The sequence below is a fragment of the Eutrigla gurnardus genome, assembly GCF_963514095.1.
Source record: "Eutrigla gurnardus genome assembly, chromosome: 8".
NCBI lineage: Eukaryota > Metazoa > Chordata > Actinopteri > Perciformes > Triglidae > Eutrigla > Eutrigla gurnardus.
Window position 1 is genome coordinate 25,260,635 of NC_139922.1, and position 21,731 is coordinate 25,282,365.

At 45.9% G+C, this 21,731-nt stretch overlaps 1 protein-coding gene across 1 annotated transcript; it reads right to left on the reverse strand.

The window, feature by feature from the left end:
* Positions 1-1,356: 1,356 nt before the first annotated feature.
* On the reverse strand, positions 1,357-19,500 carry LOC311017435 (sodium- and chloride-dependent creatine transporter 1-like). Its single transcript, XM_084015777.1, has 14 exons — positions 19,227-19,500; positions 17,055-17,351; positions 12,955-13,086; positions 11,535-11,844; positions 10,218-10,350; positions 8,838-8,972; positions 8,653-8,756; positions 5,413-5,537; positions 5,217-5,329; positions 4,030-4,170; positions 3,737-3,839; positions 3,261-3,361; positions 3,011-3,181; positions 1,357-2,126 (listed from the first exon to the last, which is right to left on the reverse strand). Exons 1-14 carry the CDS (start codon positions 19,255-19,257, stop codon positions 1,998-2,000), a joined length of 2,025 nt encoding a protein of 674 aa, XP_083871903.1. The 5' UTR covers positions 19,258-19,500; the 3' UTR covers positions 1,357-1,997.
* Positions 19,501-21,731: the final 2,231 nt, after the last annotated feature.

Genomic DNA, 21,731 nt, shown 5'->3' on the forward strand with positions numbered 1-21,731 from the left:
CGACATGTGACCTCAAACACTGTCTTGATTAAACACTTGTGAGCAATGTCAAGTGTTGTAAATTACAGAACACACACACACATTTCCTGCTCGCCATTGTTCTACCTGATTACGACGACGGCGAATTAGGGCCATCTAGGGAAAAACAAACAAGAAACGAGCCGAGAGGGGGGCAATATTCAGAGAAAAAGGATCAAATATGCAAGTCTCTAAAGTGTAAAATTTGCACGTTTTAAAGTGGCGAATGTTTTAGTTTATTACAATATTACTAGCATCTATGCTAGCTAACGTCCCATGAATGTACGCATTTATGTTTCTAATGAATCCGTGTGACAACGCCTCGTTAAGGTCCTTAGGGTGATGATGTTGATGCTTATTGTTGGTTTTATTCATACGAGGACAAATTGTCATCTAATAGGTGCTTATTGATCTGGCCGGTTGGGCTAAGATGTTAGCGGTAGCTTACCACCGATGCTAGTGGAACCAAGCAATATCATATACTGTATATATTTATAAAGTGGCAAATTTGCCACTTTATTTTTATATATATATATATATACATATTTCAAAGCAATTTTTGTACCAAGTTTTATGAGCAAAAGTAAAATAAAGAGTCATAACACGGCGTCCATCTTTATCTGCTCATTTATTGCTTCTTCCAGGTCTCTTTCCGCCTCGCCACCACGCTGCACACTTCACTCTTCTCTCCTTCTCCTCACAAGGTGGAAATACTGATCATCATCATCATCATCATCATCATCATTATCCCCCCCCCCCACCCCAGAAATATTGTTAACACTGATTCACAGACCCACGATACACCGGATACTTAAGTTAGTTCATAACACACAGCAGGAGGTGGCGATGCGTTGTGTCTCTTTTTGGATTATTTTACAAATGGAAGATGTTTTTGTACAGTTAAGTGAGCGAATACAGTTGAAGACACAAGTACACATGTAAATGAGGACGACGCCGCTGCACACACACACACACACGCACGCACACACACACACACACACACACACACACACACACACACACACACACATTCAGATCAGGGCGTATGGGCAGCAGGTGTGAGGTCGGAGGTCATGGCGTGCTTGGACGGATGAGGCGACAGAAGAGGGAAGATACCGCAAAACTACGCCGGACACATCACACTCACGAGACGGGACGGCACGAAAGCAGCGAGGGGGGGGGGGGGGAGAGAGAGGGGGGAGTGAGCGAGGTAGAGTCAGAAAGCAGAGCAGATGATGATCAGCGTGTGATGCGACTGGACGAGCGTCTTTCTTCTACTTCTTCTTCTTCTCCCACCTCGTCTTTGGTCCGTCCGTCTTTAGGACGATGTTGTTTGGGGGGGGGGGGGGGGGCTGGGTATCGTTATGCCCAATCATGTCGGTGTCCAATCAAATTTGAGGAGAAAAACGGTGCCGAATTTTCTGTGATTTTTACGGAGCAACATGAGAAACGTTCACGCTCCGCTGCTTAAAGATGGATAACCATCGCTTTGCTCCGCTGTGGAGATTCTCCACAAACACACACACGGAGGGTGAGCAGACAGGAAGTGAATATATTCAGTTAGAAGTATGGATCCTCTTTGTGTCGTTGTAGTAGTTCGTGTGGAGCGAGCTCTGCACCAGACTCCATTCAAAAAATAGCCGTTTATACGCTCAGCTTTAAAGCACAGCTTTAAAAAGTGACGTTAACTTCTTTTTCAGGAAGTGCTCCGTGGTGGAGCTTATTGTGACGACGCTTCATGTTGATTTAGATATTTGGAAATATATTGAAATAAACTGGAAAGTGTTAAATTAGAGTTTTTTGAGGAGGTAGAATGAGTGTTTAGTTCATTTCTTTTGTTTCATTTTTGGTATCCGAATCTAAAACCCTGACACAGTACCCAGCCCCTCGAGGTGTGCGTGTATTTTCTTTTTAGTGTGTTAGTGTGTGTACGTGTGTGTGCGACCTTGGCTCTGTGTGTTTTCTGTGTGGGGTTTTGGTCAGATGACACTTTCAAACAGCAGCGTGCTCTTGGTTCCTGCAGGGGGCAGCAGCTTGGCCTCGCTCTCCGGGGCCAGGTACTCCAGGTGGTGGCGTCCCCAGACCGGCGTGGTGAGGTGCTGCCACCGCTGCACGGACAAACAAGGTCACACTTTTAACATGACTCATCGTTTTTATACCTCCAAGTGCTCATTTTGTCAAATGCATCCTGAAGATTCATGTCATCTTTAGTCAAGATTTGTACATTTATTTCTCAATATATTGACATATTAATATGTATTGTTTGTTTTTTTTGTCTTATTCCTCTACCAAATCTAACCAATACTATATAATACATTTGATACTATTACTTGCAACATTTCATATACAGAAATCTAAATTTTCAATTTATAAACCACTATTTTTACCCTATATAACATTTTTACAAACAAATGCATGATTTCTGATCCCCTGGGATTTCTGCTGTTATTTTGTAAAGTCAAATTCAAGCACTTTTCAAGGATTTCAACAACCAACATGATGTTTGGAGACAGCTTTTTACAGGAGGACCACAAATGAAAGGAAAACTAATTCCACTAACAGATCCACAGAAATATAATCACCAACTATTTTCATCATCTGTTCATCATCAAAAGTCATTTTTCATAAAGAAATGTCAGAAAATGCTGTTTTCAGTCCCTCAAATATGGAGATCTTCTTTTCTCTGTCTATCATAGATGTCATCACATACATTTCAAGCACTTTATTCTAAATCCAGGCACTGTTCAAACCTTGAAAACACCACACTAAAATTCAAGTGTTTTCCAGGATTTCCAGCACCCGTACCGACCCTGTGTGTTCTATGTTTTCCATGCTGTTTGATAATTGTCACTGTTAATGAATAAATAAAAGATTTCAAAAAGGTCACACAGGGGTCATTCAGTGTAATGAGTAACAAAGGGGATCAGCAAACCAAATAAAGGGAGGGGGGGGTCGTATCCATGGCGACACTAACAGAAACCGGCGTACTGACCTCCCGCAGAGAGCCTTTGCAGCGCAGCAGCTTGTAGAGGACGGTGACGGGGATGCAGAGCATGGAGGACAGCGCCAGCGCCCAGCCCAGTGCCTCGCCCCACAGCGGGTACGTGTACACCGTGTTGTAGGTCAGCGGCTTGTAGTTCACCACGTGGAACAGGAACACCGCCTGTGTGACACACGACCACGTCAGAACTGTCTGCCGCCGGCGGGCGAAGAGACGTACGGAGAAGGAAAGAGACGCTTACCACGCAGATGAACGGCGTGATGTAGGACCAGCACCACTTCATGTAGGGCAGCGGCTGGTAGCCGATCATACGGGCCACGTCGTCCATGAAGCGGTCGGCGCCTGGCGGGGAACCACAGAGTCGCGGCCGTGATGATGATGCATTTGAATTGTGCCGTTTGCGGTTGTGATTGAGAACTTCGCTAAGCCACGCCCCCTCGAATGCAGCCAGGCCAATCGTAGCGTCGCAATGTATATTTCAGACTCATCTATAACACAGCCGGCCCGTGGAATAAGAGACCACTGGCCACCAGGGGGCCCCAAATCAAATTCTGCGTAGGGCCCCCAAAAGGCTTGGGCCGGCCCTGATAAGACACTATTCTTACGATGATTATTGTAACCAGAACAATAAAAACATTTATAAAACAGTTTATATGATTTTAGGTGGGGGGCGGGGCTTAGCAACAGTTCAGGTGTGTTGTGCGGCGTTCGTCTCACCGTAGACCCACGCGATCACCACACACTCCCAGAAGGCCTGCCACAGCAGAGTGATGCCGCTGGCAGAGTAGTAGTCAAACAGCTGGAAGACGTACATCCCACCCTGAGAGAGAGAGAGAGAGAGAGAGAGAGAGAGAGAGAGAGAGAGAGTCTGCATCATCCCGTTAATACTTCATGTGTGACACACTTCCATCCCGGCGTGTAACAAAATAAAAAACCTCTTTCCAGTTTGTCGTGGTAAAATGCTGACCCCGGGTCTGAGCTGTGAAACTCAAGGTTATTGGCTAGCGTACCTCGGTAACCATGGAGATGTCGATCAGGAAGCAGATGACGCAGCAGATGGCGGCGACCACTTCCCGCCGCAGGGACCCCAGGGCGGACTTGGGCGGTAGCATGTCCATGATCCCCGTGATCAGACCCTCCACGCCGACGAACTGAGAGCAGCAGAGACAACAAGGAGCCGTTACTCACCGATATACATTTTTTTTATTCATAACCCCGTGTTGCACTTTAATCTCAGAGAATTTACAAGTTTTCTTCTCGTACATTTCTGACGTTATAATCCTGCAAATTTGTGATTTTTTTCTCATAAATTTGCCACTTTAATCACTAAAAATACCACGTTTTCTCCTTGTTAATGTATGACTTTAACATGGAACGTATTTATTATTGGAATATTACTTTCCTCCCCGGCTTCACTATGTACATAAATACGTAATATGCTCGATTTAAACATAGTTTTTTCTAACTTTGTATCACAATAACTACTTAATTACACAGATACACATTTTCTGAATTATTATTCATTTTTAAAATAATAAATCAGCAAAAAAACTTCAAAACTAACAGGAATTAGATTCAAGTGTAAACCAACAAATTGGTCAAAATGTACGCAGGAATTAAGATTCCAGAATATAATGTAAATGTATGAAGATAGAAGTGAGTTGAATAGATCCGTTTGCTTCCTGCATCTCTGCAGACGCCGAGACGGAGAAACAGCTGAGTGGCTATTTTTACAGCATTTACCAGAAGAGAGAGAGAGAGGGAGAGAGAGAGAGAGGGAGGGAGGTGGATGGAGACCGGACGGTGAGAGGAGGTGAATGGAGGGAGACAGACTCTCTCTGTGTGATTCAGACAGAAGCTCATTGACTGGGCGACAACAATGGAGGACAACAATGGACGGGGGCACGAAAGGACAAACTGCAACGCAACAAAGTGGACGTCATGGGTTTGACCCCGGGGTCGACATTCAGCGTTGTTAAGGTTATTGGTCATATTTTAAGCCATTTTGCCAATAAAATAATTTTATTTTAATAAAAAGTCTTTATTTGATTTGTTTAACTATAAAACTACAGGGAACTCTTGTTTGTGGGTTTATATTATGTTTTCAAGGATTTCCAGCACCCGTGCCAACCCTGCCACATGGGACCTTTAAGAGCGACAGGACGTGACGGCAGCATGAACATGTGACCCGTGTTACCTGGCTGTCGAGGCCCAGGATGAGCAGCATGAAGAAGAAGAGCGCCGCCCAGAGCGGCGCTAGAGGCATCAAGGTCACGGCCTTGGGGTACGCTATGAAGGCCAGACCCGGACCTGCAGATCCAGGACACAGGAGCGTTAGGGTTCATGCACACGGCTCTCTCACCATCGGAGCTGCAGAGCTACACTCGTCTCACCGCTCTCTGCTACTTTGCTGATGTCCACGCCTTGCTCCGCCGCCATGAAGCCCAGCACGGAGAACACCACGAAGCCGGCGAAGAAGCTTGTCCCGCTGTTGATGATGGCGAGCAGGAACGCGTCCCTGCAGGGGGAACAGAACCGCACTTACACATCGCTCAAACATGGCGTCACTTCGCCACGGGATCGTGAGGTCAGAATTAGCATATATGGGGTTATGGCCTCACGATGTCTGACCTTTGACCTCCAAATTCTTATCAGTTTAACCTTGAGCTCAGGTGGATTCGTTCCTGGGAAACACAAGGACGAAATAAAGAGTGCATCTTCACACTTCCGGTTCCCAAATCCAAGCACCAATCAAATCCAGCAAGAGGCGGGCTTTACTACTCAACTACTTCCTTCCTGTTTTTAAATGACCATGAACCAGATATTTCTTCAGTGGTTTGTTTTATAGATTTTTCCCCTCCTCATCCGACAGCGACGACGTTGGCTTGAATCCCCATTAATCACGTTTGGTCGCCTGGTTACGCTCCAGCGGCTCATCAGCTGTTTTGCCCGACGCTCTTTGCACTTTAGACGTCCAAAAATATATTCATAAATAAATACTTAAGTGTCTAACGTAAAGAAAATAGTCGGATATCCCATCCACACATATACACGGATACAAATCTGTACCAAATAATAAGTAAATAGTATTTAATGATAACTAAGTAAAAACTAGCAGTAAATAAATGACAATGCTTCATCATAAACATTTTATCTTCTGCATTAATGCCATTTTTTTTTGTGGAGGGATCCGGAGCGACGCCACAGAAATACGTCATCGCTGCAGTGTAATCTCCTCTAAGACGCTGTCGGCAGCAGAGCAGACGGCTGGATGGAGAAGTGGAGGATCAATAGTCATCTCTCTGTTTGTAGCCGGCTGGCAGAGAGCCGGTCAGCTAATACGCTGGTGTATAAATACATCTACCATTGCATTAATGCAAGTATTATTAGATAATGTCGGAGATGTAGTTCTCATTTAGAAACGAAGTGCACAGGTCTGCACGCCGGCGAACGACCTTCTGTTTATCTGACGAGTTCAGCTGCCAAGAATCCGATACGAGGAATGTATAAACAGTTGCACCGCGACGGTCACGATGATACCGAAGCAGCTGTGTGGAGCGGCAAAGCCTCAATAGGCTGCACCAACCCCTCATAAGAGTTATGAATGTGAATATGCAAAACAAAGAGGCAGTGCTGGGAGGAGGAAGTCTTTATCGACCAACAAGGCTGTAACTTTACACTTTACCAGCTCAACTTCTTCTGCATGAAGGTCAGGAGGATTTTACACAACACTGCTCAGCTTTCATCCGCTTTAATAATCAGGAGGCTAAGCCCCGCCCCCTTTCATCTCCACGTGGGACCTATATTTTGTGAACAAATACTTTATTTGAATTGTGTCATGAATGACACATGATGTTTGTCCTTTTGTGGTCTAACTGTTGTTTGTACAGATAAAGTGGATTCGTGTCTGTTTGAGCAGAGTACGAAGTCACTCTCCCTCTGTGTGCGTTGTTATCGGAGCTTCTCCGTTGACATCAGCTGCTTCGGTGCACGTGATGTTGCAGGTTATGGTTAGCGCTGATGACAGAAAACGTAGCGCCCCATCCTCTGGTTGCCCCCCCCCCCATCACAATCAACATCGTTAGCCATGTCAGCAATGTTTGTGTGCCGTTAGCTACGAGTCGCTGGTTCAATCGGAAACGGTCCCAATCTCGGATTTCGCACATTTTAATTGTTCACCTAAAGATATCTTATTCGCCGTTTGGCCAAAACGCCACACTCAAGACTTCAAAACGGGTGACATCACTCCGTCCACTTCCTCTACGGGGTTTATGTTTGTAAGCAAGTGAAGAAGACCCCACAACAGCCGTAGTCCTGAGTCCTGAATGGAGCCCACACAGGGGTGTGCAGGCGGTTTGTTTACACATCTCCCAGCTATTCCTGGGCTTCTCCCGGAGACTGTGTGAGAAACAGAGCTGACATGCCTGCCCAATCCAAACTCATCTTTCAACTTCCAATTAAGGTCAAGGCAGAGGAAATGTCAGAGGGCAGGATCTGTACCGGGCTCCTCCAAATATGGGCATTCCAAATATGCAAGATTAACAACAAAAGAAGGACACTGTAACGGCTACGTAGCCGAGTGTAAACAACATCTCATCCACCCAGCTGATAAAACACAAACGCTCCAATCAATTTCTAAAAAGCATCGTGGAATGATTACCTGAAGATAAAACCGAGACGTGTTCCCTGTTCGGGATTCTCCTTGGCAACCTCTGCTCTTCTGCAAGGAGTAATAATCCCACTCATACAGTGTATTCAGGTCTGATGGTGGTTCCCGTGGTAATTAAGGTGTTACTTCACCTCCAGGTCGGAGCTGAAGTCCACCCACGGCATAATTACAAGAAGAAAGGCGTAAAAAGTCTCTCAATGAAGCTTTTAAACTGAGATTAAGTAATTAGGGCCACTGTAGAAAAAAAAACCGAGCCAAGAGAGGGAAGGCAATATTCAGCGAAAAAAAGGCGAGTTATAAAGTGGCAGATTTGCAAGTGTATTACGATTCTAACAACCAGCATCTATGCTAGCTATTTACAACTTGCCATTCTTACATTGTGTGCCTCAACGCCTCGTTACGGTCCTTTCACTTGTTGTCATACCAACAGCAAACATCCGGTGTTAGCGAAACCAAGCAACTGGTTTATATCGGCAATATATATTTATAAAGTGGCAAATTTGCGAGTTTATAAACACTACCGCTAGCATCTTAGGCCAACCACCCTGATCAATAAACACCCATAAGATGACAATTTGGCCTCATATGAATGAAACCAACAATAAGCATCAACATCATCGCCCTAAGGACCTTAAAGAGGCGTTGTCACACGTTGGGATGATTCATTAGAAACATTAATGAACATACATTCATGGGAAGTTAGCTAGCATAGATGCCTGTTGTTAGCATCGTAAATAAATGTGCAACTTTTTTTCTCAGATTTTTCCTCCGTCTTTAACGGAAGCATCATGACCGTGAAACACCTCGTCTTTAAACGTGTGTGGAAACAGTGTGTGTGTGTGTCTCTGGTTTGTTGCATAGTAGTAGTGAAGCCTGCAGCAGTCACATGCCGGTGGGGTTTGTGTTGCCGTTGGCCTCCTTCCAGCGACTGTGCTGTCTGATTTAACGGTGTGTACCGACTCACTGGTAACAGTTGTTATGGAAGCGGTTGTAGCTGCCCAGAGCCGTCAGGGCGCCCAGTCCGATGGCGTAGGAGAAGAAAATCTGAGTGCCTGCATCGATCCACACCTGTCACACAGGGAGCAGGGATGTCACACAATCTGCCTGCATTCTGTTTCTGCGGATCACGTTAAAAGTTGAAATCAGAACCTGTGCTTCTCCGAGTTTGGACCAGTCTGGTTTCAGGTAGTACACGATCCCGTCCAAAGCTCCGGGGAGAGTGATTCCGTGGGCCAACAGGACGACCAGGACCAGGTAGGGGAACAGAGCGGTGAAGTACACAACCTGGAGGAAGATGGAGAGAGGGGGCAGTGAAGCACACCTCTAGATGCCGTGGTATTAAAACAGTACATACACTTGTGGGGGGGTGGGCCTTGTGAAGTTTCAGTGCTATGCATTAACACGTGAATTAAGTGAAAAGTAAAAAAAAAAAACTCCACATTAAAACCCTTAAACACATTTAAACTCCTCACATTACATGAAGTAAAGTACACAACAGATGCAGGATGAATTTAACTAGTTTTTATCAACATGATTCATCAGCTACAATATTTCAATGTGCTTGAAGCCTAAAGTATGTTTTTAGCACTTTATTATGCAAATTACCTGCTTTTGCAAATACTCAAGTCTTAAGTAGAAGCCCATTAGGTCCTTCCTGTAGTGGATGTGTAATGGGCCCTGTCATGTTACTTTGAAGAAAAGGTAGCCTGTAAATGGAAAGCCAGACAATTTGTAAACCTCCTGCAATAGCAGGGGTTTTTGGCAGACCTTTCCAGGAAGTTAATTCTGAGAACGCCGGCCCCCCTGCTACCTAACAGAAGCATCAAGTCGCAGCTGAATCACTACGGTCGCAGCAAAGTGGCGAGGAAGGGCGCATATTTGCCTTGATCTAGGGCGAACACGGGCAAAGAAAAGCCCCTTTCAATCTCTCAAACATGTAGATGGTGGAAAGTTTCTAATCGGCTTACAGCTGGCTGGCTGGCTCGGTCTCCTTCATTATTTTTTCTCCCCTCGCTCTACGAGCTTTGGCCACTCTGGAGACACAAGTATGCAAACACAGACATCTCTCCATATGCTACGTTCATTATCCCAACAAAGAGTATCGCGGCACACACATTGCATAAACAGAATGGGGAGTGATCACCCGTGTTACACTGCTAACTAACGTGTTTGTGGCCAAATCTAGAGATTATGAGCTTATAGCAACATTACGCTGTGCATATACATAAGTACACGTAACAGAAAACAGGGGGGAGGGGGAGCAGCTACACAAATTAGCATTGATATGCATTGCAGTCTAGACACTGATCCAAAGCTGATTTGGGGTCAAAGACTGCGATTATTTAAACCTTTGCATGAAGCCATGCGGATATCAGCCTGCCCTCAATAACCCCCAGAGAGTGGCACATACCGGAGGCCACGAATATTAACCTTCACTCCAATAAACCCGAAACGGTGGCATGTAACATTAATAACATTAAGGTCATTTATATAAATATATAAAAAGAAAAAAAAAGAAAAAGGCTTTACCTTGCCAGTAGATTTAATTCCTTTCCACATGCAGAAGTAAACAATGATCCAGGTGGCGATGAGACACAGCACCAACTCATAGCTGACGTCGCCGGGCTCGTGCAGCCCACCAGACAGACGGAGCACTTTACGTCTGGGAGGAAGAGACAGAAGGGACGCCGTTACACCGCCGGCTCCAACAAACTACACTTCTGGGGAGACACTTCTTCTTCTTTAAATGACAAACTGTCACAACCAAGTGTAAATGAATGTCCCTGAGCACTTTTTACCGGACGTTTTCCACATCAACTCATGTTTCCTTGGATAAAACTAGCCACTTATAAAAGAATTCAGAAATCACAACTTGTTTTTTTTTTTTACAAGAGCGTGATCGAAAAACATTTACACCAAATAAATACACTAAGGCGGAGCAACAGGCTCCTTTTCCCCTCTCAATCAGCTAACTAGCCAGCCGCTACGTGAAAAACAAGTCTGGTTGCAGCAACTGTCTGGCACATAGCCTCCACGGTAACTAGCGTAGCATTAAATCATGGTGGAATCAGCTAGCTTGCTAACTAGCCAGCCAACTTCAACAACATAATGCCTCTCTGACAGACCCCCACTCCCGCTGGGAGGCAGGCGGGCTCCAGCTCTAAAGACTGTAGCATGAAAACATGGTGAAAATAAGCAAGCCAACGTCAGCGTTCTCAACTAGCCAACCCTCTAAATGAGTATAATTAAGAAACTTAAATGCTTCATCTCGACCCTTTTGTAGGAAAAAATGTAGGAAGTCACATCGCTACGGGTCAAATGAGGAACAACTTAGTCCGGCTTCTGCTCTGTAGCTAGTTTAGCGTTAAAATCACGGTGGAATCAGCTAGCAAACCCCTCTTGTGGTCCGTGGACAGACTCCGCCCCCTCACTTCCCGCCACTGGAAAGACAACTTGCACCAGTTACAGAGATGGACCGTCGCAGCTGTAGCAACTTGAATTCAGGCAGCGCTAATTGTAGCGTCTCCGTCCCGGCTGTAGCCTCCTAGCGCCTAGCGACTTTAAATACTTAAATAAATGCATTCAGACAGTTAAGAGGCCCGCGTTTTTTTCCTCTCATCAGTGTAAAACGGACAGAATGTACGCTAGCCTTTCACACTGGTTTCAATATTACAAGTGTCAAACACAAAGTAAATCTGTGAATAATGTTTAGTTAAATAAGGCCACCAGAAAAGTTTAAATCTAACTAAATCAGAATAAATGTCTGCATGGCTGGAGACTCGGCCCCTCAGGGCTCCGAATGTGGATGATAAAAAGTGCTTTTTTCCGTGACAATGTGCAACATACTCCCAGAACTCGATGACTGGGGAGCGCATGCCCTCGGCCTCCACGCAGCTTTCGTTGAGGAGCAGCAGCTGGGCCGAAGACAGGTTCAACGTGGAGGAGAGGAAGTTGGAGGAAGATGGCGTGGAGCTGTGGTTGTGGCAGGTGCGGCGGAAGTCCTGTGTACAGTTGGGGGTGTTCCAGGGATGTCCGCAGGTCGCCCAGGGCAACTGGTTGGTGAAGGAGTGGAAGAGAAAGTAGAGGCCCCACACCAGGATCATGATGTAGTAGGTGTTACAGAAGAACACGATCACCATCGAGGCCAAGCCCAGACCTGAGGATGGATGGGTGGGGGGTTGGGGCGGTAGAGGAGGTGAGTTAAAAAAGCAGCTAACATTATTGCTGTTTTTTCTCGTTGTGCCGCCTTTTTCTGGACCCTCGGAGCTACTTGCTGTTACCGAGGTCTGAAGAAAACACAGCAGGAGGTAAACTTCAGATTTAAGTTGTTTTTCATTCCTTTAAACTGTACTTTTAACTGTTAGATGGTGCACAGTTCACGGTTGGTGTGGAGCTAACGTTAGCGCTCATTTAGTGGTTGCTAGGAGCGGAGGGAAGAGAAAATCATATTATTGCGATATTTTGTGTGGCAATCTGTATCAATACACGCATGCCAGTTATGGATCTATTATTTATATTGCAAATATAAATAAAAAAAACAACTGTTGCTTCTAGTTGGTGCTGGGTTTTCTTCTGGGTAAAGTCAGCAGGGTTGAGCCACGTAGACTCTAATAAACAGTTCAGTTTGTCAGGTGCATGATGGAACATTTATGACATTTTATGACAGTGTTGATCACAATGTGCTGCAATATAATGTCACCAAATGCCAAGAAGAATGACGGCAGGGATTTGGCTGGTTACTGAAAGGCTGCTCACATCGTGACAAACCAAAAGATGCTAATTAATAGGGTACATATATATTATAATACTGTATATATAATATATATTTTGAACCAGTAATCGGCATATCGTGTTAGTGTGTTCTGGGTACCTTTAAAGAGGGGTGTTAGCATGTTCTGGGTACCTTTAAAGAGGGGTGTTAGCGTGTTCTGGGTACCTTTAAAGAGGGGTATAAGCGTGTTCTCCATACCTTTAAAGAGGTGTATTAGTGTGTTCTCTGTACCTTTAAAGAGGTGTATTAGCGTGTTCTCCATACCTTTAAAGAGGGGTGTTAGCGTGTTCCGGGTACCTTTAAAGAGGGCTATTAGTGTGTTCTGGGTACCTTTAAAAACGGCTATTAGTGTGTTCTGGGTACCTTTAAAGAGAGGTATTAGTGTGTTCTGGGTACCTTTAAAAACGGCTATTTATGTGTTCTGGGTACCTTTAAAAACGGCTATTAGTGTGTTCTGGGTACCTTTTAAGAGGGGTATTAGCGTGTTCTCCATACCTTTAAACAGGGGTGCGATGTTCCAGGCAGAGACCCCTCCCTGTTTCATGAACTGTCCCAGAGCAATCTCCAGGAAGAAGACCGGGATGCCTCCAATGAACACAATCAGCAGGTAGGGGATCAGGAAAACTCCTGAAACACCAAACACACATTCACCAGGTGTTAGCCGGAGCAACGACTCGTTTACCTCGGTTCCAACGTAAAGCACTGGCAGAATTATATATCTGCTAACATAATAATGACAAAACACATCAAACTCACATTATTTTACACTTAAAGCAGAAAGCAAACGTATTACATGTTGCAAAAGGTATCATATGTTGGATCACGAGGATCATTTATTGTTGCACAACAAAATGAACCTGTAGCCCTTTCATTCTACACAAGAAAAACATCAGCAGAACATTCCTGTCATGCATTTTTTCCACATCAGGAGGAATGTAGACAGCAGCAATAACATGCATCTCTGGGCCGATATCATGGCCGGTCACCTCAACATTAAAAACTTCAGCTCGGACTGCGTTTGAGCATCAAGCATCACTGATGTAAACACAGAGTCCGCCGCCTCCTGTCCCACCGGAGTCCTGAGGTCTTGATCACGATGGAGTCAGGTCTCCGTAAGGATGTGGGCACAATTAGTGGTCGACCTCCCGTTGCTTCGTGAGCCTGTAGTCTGATTTCATCCGTCTATTTTCCCTGAGACCTCGGGTGCTAGCTGGGTTAGCTTAGCTTCCAACTCGGTGGTCTTGGTTTGGTGACTGACCCTGGATGGTGACCACAAGTCTTTATCCATGAGTGTATCTTTGTCTTAGTGCTCCGGTTAGAAACACGGGAAGACAACATATTCATCAGAAGTTCAATGGAGCTTTCCCTCGGATTTGATCTTCAATCATCTTCAATCATGTGAATGGATGTTAAGTGTTTACCATTCGATCATGTCTCATTTGCATATTTAAAGATAAAATATCCGAAGGAATGCTTATGATGCATTATATGACCTTCATAGAAAGTGTTACCAAACATTTGGTGTGCGAGTTCGAGGCCAAGCTGCAGCCAAAAATCTGAGATAGAAGTCATGTTTTTAATGCCGACGTGGCTCTTACTAATCGAACGGCCGACACAACAAGGCGGCGTCTGCGGAGGGGGGGGGCTGAAGGGCGAAGAGCCACGGAGGAGGAAGGACAAGGCCACAGATAAGAGACGCTCTGGAAGCATTTGGACCAACGAAGATATGAATAAAGGCAATTGACCGATTTTGCCGTTGACATCACGGCTGGGTGACACTGCAGCGAGCGAGCGGGAGGAGATGGGAGGGAGTCATGTGACCAGCTGTGACGCAGAGCAGAGAGAGAGAGATAGAGAGAGAGAGAGAGTGAGTGAGTGAGAGAGAGAGAGGCTCCGGGGAGGGAAAAAAAGGAGGGAGAAAAAGATGGATAACATCAGAGGGACGGAGAGGAAGAGAAACTGGGACAACGCGGTTGGTGGAGGAGGTTTCAACGGAGACGCGGCGGCGAGTCCATCATTCTTTATGGCGTTCTTCGGGAAGCAGAGGGCTGCGGCCTTATAAGGAAGCATTCATGAGAGCGACGCTGTGAGAGAAAGGGGGCGGGCGAGAGAGAGAGGGAGGGAGAGAGAGACAGGGAGAGAGGGGGAGAGAGAGAGAGAGAGAGAGAGAGATCCAATAGGAGGCGTGAATGGAATGACTGGAGGGAAATGCTTGCACCCAACATACCCCAACATATTGGCCAAATCACGGAGGAACCGCATCCTTAATAGGCTCAAATAAATCCCCTCTAATCATAAACGGAGCACACCAGGGTCGAGCACCTGGAACAAACATACCGGCGGGGTTACTCCGTCCACGCCGTCCACCTCCAGTGGAGCGTGTCCTGGTTTCTGTTAACGAGCGGGGTCGTTCCTCCACTCCCCCCCCTCTCATCTGATAACTGCTGCTGGATTACAAAGTGGTGCGCCGCCCTGGGGGTCAGTTAGAGGCGTTACAGGCATGTGTGTTGCCGTAGCAGCAGCGGCGGCGCCAAAGGGGAAAGGGAAGGACGGGCACGGTCACAGAGCGGTCACTGTGTGACACATCCATGGGCCTCCTTATCAGCAGGAGAAAGAGGGAGGGAGGGAGGGAGAGAGAGAATGGGAGAGAGAGAGAGGGAGAGAGAGAGAGAGGGAGGGAGGGAGAGAGAGGGAGAGAGAGAGAGGGAGGGAGAGAGAGGGAGAGAGAGAGAGAGCACCTTTGTATGCGACATGAGTGCCGGGCAGGAGAACGGGGGGGGTGGGGGTGTACTGTGTGAGGCGGGCCATTGTTATACGATACCAGAAGGTGGGTATCAGAACCATGGGTCACAAGACACACACACACACACACACACATATATATATATATATATAAACACACTATATATATATATATATATATATATCAACATATGAGAGCAAGGGCTGGATGAACACACACACACACACACACACACACACACACAGCTGCCTGTTGACTTTCATTTCAACGAATCACCTCATAAAAAAACAAATAAACAGGAGCAGGCAGAGATAAGAGAAGTCAAGGCTGAGATGTGTGGGAAGGCTTCCAGTAAGGAGGCTCGTTCACCAGCGGGCGAGCGAGGGAGGGAATGGGCGAGCGAGGGAGCGGCGGGGAACGCTGGAGAGCAACTGGTTGAGCAGAGCGTCTGTAAGCCATGAAGAGAAACCACGCGGGAGGGAACGGCTGCACGGCTACGTGCTCTCAGACACGCAGGCTTCCAGTCTCACCGCCCCCCCCACCACCACAATGCATCATGGGACGCCACCTGCTCTTACTTCTGTTACTTCAGTGTGTCTAGTACATGTGGGTGTATAGTACTCATGTGTATCAGACTGGTGTGTTTTTTCTTACTTGTGTGTATAGTTCTTGTGTGTTTTTACTTGTGTGTATAATACTTGTTTTTTGTACTTGTGTGGGGAGTACTTGTGTGTATAATACTTGGTTTTACTTGTGTGTGTGTATAGTACTAGTGTGTATAGTACTGTGTTTTTACTTGTTTGTTTTTACTTGTGTGTATAGTTCTTGTGTATTTTTACTTGTGTGTATAATACTTGTTTTTTGTACTTGTGTGTGGAGTACTTGTGTGTATAATACTTGGTTTTACTTGTGTGTGTGTATAGTACTCGTGTGTATAGGACTGTGTTTTTACTTGTTTGTCTTTACTTGTGTGTGTAGTATTTGTGTGTTTTTACTTGTGTGTATAATACTTGTTTTTTCCTTGTGTGTGGAGTACTTGTGTGTATAATACTTGGTGTGTGTGTATAGTACTCGTGTGTATAGGACTGCGTTTTTACTTGTTTGTCTTTACTTGTGTGTGTAGTATTTGTGTGTTTTTACTTGTGTGTATAATACTTGTTTTTTCCTTGTGTGTGGAGTACTTGTGTGTATAATACTTGGTTTTACTTGTGTGTTTGTGTATAGTACTCATGTGTAGAGTACTGTGTATTTACTTGTTTGTTTTTACTTGTGTGTATAATACTTGTGTTTTTACTTGTGTGTATAATACTTGTGTTTTTACTTGTGTGTATAATACTGGTGCAGTTCTAGTTTAGTATAATCTGTGATCACTGATCAGTGGAATGACATAAAGGCGATCTGATCTGATCCAAGGTCGTATTCAGATCTGTAGTCAGCTGCTTTGTTACATGTTGCACTTCAACCTCGGTTTGATTTGTGTTCAGACGACGCAAAAGCCCTAAACACCATAAACGGCAATTGCTTGCAAATGTTTTTGTGGGACGTTTGAATTTCAGGACGCCCTACGTGCATTTATGTAAAAAATACCAGAATCATCTATCTTTTTGAAAAGGGCAGGAAATTGTATCCTAATAGCTAGATAACTGCTGCATTTAGTGTCCATAATGTAAACCGCTTCCCGAGGTGATCCTCAGGGCAACGTGCTCGGCCCACTTTATGGTCACCCTGCAAAGCCACGACTGCGTCTCCACAACATGTGGGGAAGCGAATTAAACGTTGACCGGTTCCTGCAACCCTCTACAGACCTCAAGATGTTGAAGCGCTGCTCGTCGCGTTTTCACGGAGAACTCACCTCCTCCGTTCTTGTAGCAGAGGTAAGGGAACCGCCACACGTTGCCCAAGCCGACGGCGAAGCCCACGCAGGACATGATGAAGTCCATCTGTCTGGTCCAGGTCTCTCTCTCCACCCACGGCGCGGCCACAGCCCCGTTCCCGGCCGCGGCCCCATCCTGGGTCTGCGGAGGGCCCACCCCTCCGCCCTCGCCGCACCCAGGGCCCGCCCCGGGCACCGGCACCAGGGGGCGAGCGGAACCCCCGCCCTCCTCCTCGGACAGGTTCCCTGCCTCCAGCTGGGGGAGGCTGATTTCATCTGGACGGGAAGGAAGATGCAGAGAGGAGGTGATGAATGAAACATAAGACAGCAGGAGGAATCAGTGCTCCTCTAATAGAATGTCCTCACTCTTATCAGAGAGGACTGCAGGCCGATTCAACACCACTCGTATCTCAGACACACACACACACACACACACACACACACACACACACACACACACACACACTCACAAGACGGCAGCCTCTCAAGTCAGACACACTGAATGGAAGAGGGAGACGGCACATTTTCTATTCATCTGCAGTTGAGACACACCTCCGCTAAGCACGACGAGAAGCTCTGGTGTAGATGAAAGAACTATAAGTCCCAGAAGACCACAGACCCCCTTAAACAGGAGCAGACAAGACTGGGACAACAGGGTCACGAGTTGTACCTCAATGTTTGTTTGTGGTGCGGTTCCAATCGTGCTACACTTGTGTCGTCATCCCCCCCCCCCCACCCCGACAGAGTGATTGGTGTGCTGCGGTATGACGACGCAGCACGGAGCTCGACGCGTTCTCCTTTCATCTTCAAACCCATCCCACGTGCACGCCGCCTAACACACGCGTGCACACGCACTCAACAAACACACACACACGCACTCAACAAACACACACACACACACACACAATTAAAAGCGACGCCATGTCAGCGTCAGCAGCCCGGTGCTGGACGCAAAGCGAGGCAGCTGAATCCAGATCAGAGCAGTTTGGGGGGGGGGGGGGGGACGCGTGTCCGAAACAACCTGCGCGCGAGGAATAGCTGCACACAACCACGCGGTTATTTGGTTGAAGAGGGGGAATAAACGCTGCTGCTGCTGCTGCGTCCCTGCAGACGGACGTGACGCGAGTCACCTGCTAGTCGCCGGACTAAACGATGACGTCACGAAACCGACGTGAATCTTCTGTTTTCAGCCAGGAGGAGGAGAAAAACGTGCTCAGCAAGCAGCAGCGGTGACGATGATGTGTTTAGAGACCATGAACCCCCCCCCCCCCCGGTGCATTTACTGACATTAACGACGGGTTCTCATACATGTGACGTGTTCGCTTACATGTGACGTGTAAATGTACAAATAGATAAAGTAGTCAAATAAACAGCTGATTGGATGACTTGTCTCCACTTGTCTCGTCTATGGAACAACACTGCAGGTGAATGGGGTAAAAAAAAAAAAAAAAAAAAAATAGATAGCTCCCCAGTTGATTGAGACAATAATAATAATAATAATAATAATAATAATAATAATAATAATAATAATAATAATAGTTTAATGAAAAAAATCATATATTCAAAGAAGCAAACGATGAGACCATTTGCCTACACTGAATAAAACCAGGTTTTAAAAAAATAATAACAATACATTTTATGTCTAGGCGCATTTTCTGAGCACTCAAGGATACAATACAAATCCTCATTTCATTTTGTTGAGACGTTAAGAGTATATTTTGGATGTCTGCGTATCATCCATTAAAAAGAAATGGCTGTTTTTTATGAATAAACCGTTGCATGAATGCGGATGTGAGTGACACATGAACGAACCTCTAGAATAAGAGACAGGAAGGAAAGTTTGGTGCTGCAGAAGTGGAGAGATTTGTGATTATAAAGATGACGGGTTGTATAAACCACATAATACTGTGTAAATAACATACATACATACAATATAATATATATATAAATATATCTATATCGGTATATGAAACATCTACAGACGCAGTAGAATAAACACCTGAACGTGCACGTTGCAGCCTATTAATAAACCACGCGTGTGCCCGAGCAGACCCCCGGGTCGGTGGATGTACGTGCATGCATGCGGGGCTCTGGTGCACCAGCGTGCGGGTTCGGACCCGCGTGCTGGAGGTCACGCGCCGTCCTACTCACCGTGGCTGTTCTCCTCCACCTCCGGGGACATGTCGTCTAGCAGCGGCGGCAGCACGGACACGAATCTCTTCTTCTCCGCTGTCGGTGTCGGTTGTTAGGGAGCGAGCCCGGCTGGTGGTCTGTGGCCGCGGCCGGTGGTCTGTGGCCGGCGGGGCTGCTGCTGGATGCGCCTTGCCTGGCTGGCGACCGAGGCACCCGGCGGGGCTCTCACGGACGGGCAGCCTGGCTACTGCAGAGCTCCAGGTGGATTTCTCCCTCTTCTTCTTTTTGTGTTGATTTGGTTTTCTCGCCCTTCTCGAAATGGAAAGAAATCGCAGTTTTTTTGTTGTTTTTTTTTCCTCTCTCGGTGTGATTATCACAACGTCGGGGGGGGGGGACCCTCAGCTCTGCCGAGAGATGGAGGAGGGAAAAAAAAGAAAAGAAAAATGTGACAAAAGCGCCGCGGTGAGTTCAGCCGATGACAAAGGGGGATTCAAAAGCAGTCGACGAAGCACTTGAAGGTAAGCCTGAAGAATCTCATGGATGACGGTTAGATGGAAATGATGCTGCGCCTGGAGGGGTGGAGAGGCTTTTAAACGTCTCGGCAGCCCCGATCAGAAGTCCGTGAAACCTGGACGTGATGCGGCGGCGGGCGGCTCGAACGGGCGAAGAATGTGATCTGCTCCTCCGCGGTCGGTCCGACTGTGACGGACGCTTCAGCCCGCCTCCTGCCCGCCGCCGCCGGCTCACGGGATTGGCTGGATCCGGCGCGGTGCGCACAGCATCAGCAGCAGCAGCAGCAGCGCTGGTCCACTGCACACGTCACTGATCTGGGATCTGACAAGTAACCAGGGCAGGAGAGAAACCGGCTACTTTGTTACAGCACTCAAGGTGGAGTTTTCAGGTATTTGTACTTAACAACTTTTTACTTTTACTTCCAACATCTTAAATATCTGTACATTTTCAAAACAATGCATTTGAGGGGAATTCATTATTATTTTTCTCATCAATATGACACCAGAAATGTCCTTCAAAGTGATACTTTTTATTTTTACTTTCATGCATTTTTGTCCTTCAAAGGGATACTCTCTTCATTCCAGAGCCTGTACTTTTCTACTTTTACTTGAGTAAAGAAGGTGAATCAGTACTTCTACTTTCTCCAGAGTATTTTTGAACACAAGTATCTGTACTTGTACTTGAGTATAGGATGTCTGTACTTTTGACACGTCTGTAAATAACTGCAGGAAAATGAGCGCTGTCAGGTGGCGTGGTGATGATGCCTTGCTCATATGACGGGTTTACTTGATCAAATAAAGAGCTGACTTGAATAAGAATATGTTGTGATTTTTATTTTTTTATTTTAGGTAATTTGCGGACAGGTCGGTTAAAATAAAATGTAATTAATATTTTATTATTATTTTAAGAAAAATAAAATTATGTATATACTGTAAGTTGTGCTGTATAATGCACTCCAATGTCTAATACACATTTTAATAAAAATAAAATAAAATGTACTCATATTAGTCAAATCTTAGCTAAAGTTTCACATAAATATTTAGGTAAGAATGATTTTTAATACACCACTGAGTGACAGATACCTGCGTGAGGAGATCAGACACAAATTCGCTGCAGGAAAGTGGGTCGGGGTCGATTTTGTCTGGTGGTTCCGGTCTAGGTCGAGTTGAATGACGGTTCAGGTCACTCGGGAAAGGAGCCCCGTAGTTTATCTGCATCTGTAGTCCCTGACAGGGTGATGTTAAAAGGAAAACACACGAGCAGAAAACACGAATCATGCAAGTAAAAAAACCCCACGATACAAGAGTTAGTAAGAATAATACACAATTATAAGGAGAAAAAGACAAGAGATATGAAAAACAACAGTTATGTGTTCATTGTTATTCATTGTTGCAGGTGTGTCTGCTGCTCGCTCTGAAAAGGCTGGGTGAAAAGGAAGTTTTTCTAAAAGGTGATCTACAACGCCCTCTGGTGGTCGCTGCTGTTGAGGTGTTTTTTTCTCATCTCGGAAACTGGTGTGGTATAGGAACCGGTCTGATACAGGAACTGGTCTCATCTAGGAACCGTTGGCATCTAGGAACTGGTCTCATATAGGATCTGATCTCGTACTTGTGTAAGAACTGGTCTCATCTAGGAACTGGTGTCATATAGGAACCGGTCTCATCTAGGAAATGGTCTCATCCAGGAACCGGTGTCATCTAGGAACCGGTCTCATATAGGATCTGGTGTCATATAGGAACCGGTCTCATCTAGGAACCGGTCTCATCCAGGAACCGGTGTCAACTAGGAACCGGTCTCGTATAGGATCTGGTCTCATAAAGGATCTGGTCTCATACTGGAACCGTGCCGGGGTGCCGGTGCAGCAGGTGAGTCACACACAACGATAAACTCGCATCGAACCTGCAGAAAGTGCAGCTCTGTTTTTGACGTTGGGCGACATCTAGTGGACATTGTGTGAATATCAACATGTTTGAAAGCGTGACGACACTCACTCCAAGTAAAACATGGTTT